Here is a 2,969-nt window from a genome sequence, read left to right as displayed (position 1 = left end):
ACACTGCTAAATTAGGGACGGATAGCGCAGATAGCCCTCGTGTAGCTTTGCGCGAAATTCCAAAACAAACGAACAAACCATATGGGTATATTGCTAGACCATAGTGATATAAACGCTATATGAAAAATAAGCATATGAGATGAGCTTTTAGAAATACTGTGATAATTAGAACTACACAATACGAAAGGGTTGTGGTATTCAGGCTTACCATAAGTTTACTACCTTCTCACTTTAGTGTGAATTCGTCAAACGTTTTCGTTTGTTCTTAGCTTATGCAATTTTCGCATAATATGTGGTCCAGAATATCGTTAAGTAAACTGTCTTTGTACCTTAGTTATTCCTTAGAGATTATACCCACTCCGCCCTCGGGGATTATTGCTGTAACGCTGCAAGAAGGTGAACGACAGTAGTGTCCTTCACTGGTAGAGCAGATGATATCTGGAGATTACGGTCTCCCCTGTATTAAATAAGCATAGCCACTCATGTGCATAACGCTAGTCGCTATGGATAAATCCCATGATTCCCATTAAGCAAGAAACATTAGATTTTATCAGCCTACATAGGATCTCAAGTGAGTTGGTTGATGGAAAAACATCTCGGAAGGGAAACGTTAGTTGATCAATTCACGAATCCATTAGAAGGCGACCGTCCAGTTCCCAGTCAACAAGTACTTGCACCGTTTTTCTGTCTGTTGAATAACAACTGTTTTTGATTTGTTACAGATTCAAGTATTAAAAAGTATGCTTTACCTTCCTAATTCTTCAAGAAGAGTATACTCCTCCTTTATATCTTTGCCTTTCTTAACAAAAATTTTTCTTGGTTCAAATGGAGTTTCGGTTTCTAGAAAATACACCAGAGACAATCAATAAACAAATTATCATGACTTTTTTACATCATTTATCAGTTTGTTGTCCAGTATAATAAATAGTTGTTGTTTTTTCCTTTTTTGTCAGAGCATTTATTTTACGATTTTTACACCATTTATCAGTTTGTTGTCCAGTATAATAAATAGTTGTTGTTTTTTTCCTTTTTGTCAGAGCATTTATTTTACGATTTTTTTACATCATTTATCAATTTGTTGTCCAGTATAATAAGTAGTTGTTATTGTAGTAAGTGTATTTTTTTGTACAAAAACATGATTGAACTAATATCAAAACAACATATTGTACTAAGTGTATTTTATTAACTAACTGTAACATTTTCGAGAATTCATTCTTCCAAGAGACGTTTGTTAAACATAAAAAACAAAACAATTAAACTTAAGATATGTTCAGCTCAATACATTTTAGTGTGAAATTATAATGTCTTATATTTTTCTTCTGTTAATTTTTTTTTGTCTCTCCCATTAAATAATAAATATTTTGTAATATATACTTCACCGCTCTCTTCCGGTTCCGTTTCATCAATATATCAGATACCATTAAATAATAAATATGTTATAATATATACTTTACCGCCCTCTTCCGGTTTCGTTTCATCAATATATCAGATATCCATTAAATAATAAATATGTTATAATATATACTTTAACGCTCTCTTCCGGTTCCGTTTCATCAATATATCAAATATTATTAAATAATAAACATTTCATAATATATACTTTACCGCCCTCTTCCGGTTCCGTTTCATCAATATAGATCATCTTCGTGTTTTCTAAAAAGCACAAAAAAACAACAACATTATTTTTCGTATGTATAAAGTACTTAGTATTGAATCAAAGCTGGAACGATTATATGAATGTTGTTGTTTTTACTTAGAGCAAAGATGCACTATGGATTATCTGTATTCTGTCCTCCGCGGGGATTCGAACCCTGGATTTTAAAATTGTAAGTCCACTGACCCACCAGAGGATATATTTTAGATACGTTTTTGTTGTTTCTGTTATACGCGCAAAGCCGTACAATAAGCTATCGGTACTGTGCCAACCACAGGTATCGAATCCCGATTCTTAACGTTTTAATACCCCTGATTTACCGCTGAGCTACCGAGGGGCTAAGTACGTGAATCATTACTGAAATCATTTCATTTTACGATCCTTTTTCACTCGGTAGGTTTGTTTTACTTTTTCCATCGTCGGTTACAACTGTTAAGTGTCTAAAGTTTCGTTACATTTTGCGAAACTGCTTACATAATATATTTTTCTAGCTGGATTTGCACATTTTCTTTTATAGGTGGCTACATTTCCTTTCGCACTATAGATCTGATACAAAGGAATACTTGAAAAGTAGTCCCCCGGTGGGACAGTGGTAAGTTTACGGACTTAAAACGTTAAAATCCGGGATTTGATTACACGCGGTTGATACAACAGATAGCCAAATGTGGCTTTGCTCTAAAACAAACAAACTTGAAAATTATAATCACTATTAGAGGCTAACGTCCAATATAGCAATTTGAAAGCACTTCAGTTATAAAGCTTTATCGTAATTCGACTAATATTCAAGTTTAAAAGTGTTCTTATTTATTTGTTTTTTTACGCGCCTTTCTCTATTGCACGTCCATGCAATGCATATTAAGACTATAGACAGGGGGGGTGGGGATAACCCCCCGAAATTTCTTCTGTGCCCACAAAAAAAAAAAGGAGAAAAGAGAGAAGGGGAAGAAAGAGCAAAAAACAAATTTACTTTTGCAAAAGCATGCCATATATATATATATATTTTATACAATTATGAAATTTACATTTTATTTTATATTGCACAAACGTATTTTTCAAATAATATATTTCATCATATTACCATACTGTATTTTGATGTATTTTTGTAATGAAGTTTCCTCATCGACACTGCCCCTCTCCCAGTGGCACAGCGGTATGTCTGCGGACTTACAATGCTAGGAACCGGGTTTCGATACTCGTGGTGGGCAGAGCACAGATAGCCCATTGTGTAGCTTTGTGCTTAATTACAAACAAACCCTGGCTCGGCATGGCCAGGAGGTTAAGGCACTCGACTCGCAATCTGAGGGTCGCGGGTTCG

The 2,969-nt window shown here is 34.5% G+C and overlaps 1 protein-coding gene across 1 annotated transcript in view; it reads right to left on the bottom strand.

Annotated features, from left to right (window-relative positions):
* LOC106473768 (myosin light chain kinase, smooth muscle-like) overlaps positions 1-2,969 on the bottom strand; it is a gene marked incomplete at its 3' end in the record, with an annotated part of 33,670 nt that overhangs the window by 23,592 nt on the left and 7,109 nt on the right. Inside the window, exons 2-3 of the mRNA XM_022402162.1 lie at positions 1,606-1,653; positions 750-840 (exon numbers count right to left, since the gene is read on the bottom strand). Of these exons, the coding sequence (XP_022257870.1) occupies positions 750-840; positions 1,606-1,642 (128 nt within the window). The remainder of the gene's footprint in view (positions 1-749; positions 841-1,605; positions 1,654-2,969) is intronic.

The sequence above is a fragment of the Limulus polyphemus genome, unplaced genomic scaffold (assembly GCF_000517525.1).
Source record: "Limulus polyphemus unplaced genomic scaffold, Limulus_polyphemus-2.1.2 Scaffold6492, whole genome shotgun sequence".
Classification (NCBI taxonomy): domain Eukaryota; kingdom Metazoa; phylum Arthropoda; class Merostomata; order Xiphosura; family Limulidae; genus Limulus; species Limulus polyphemus.
This window is presented reverse-complemented; position numbering and strand designations above follow the sequence as displayed.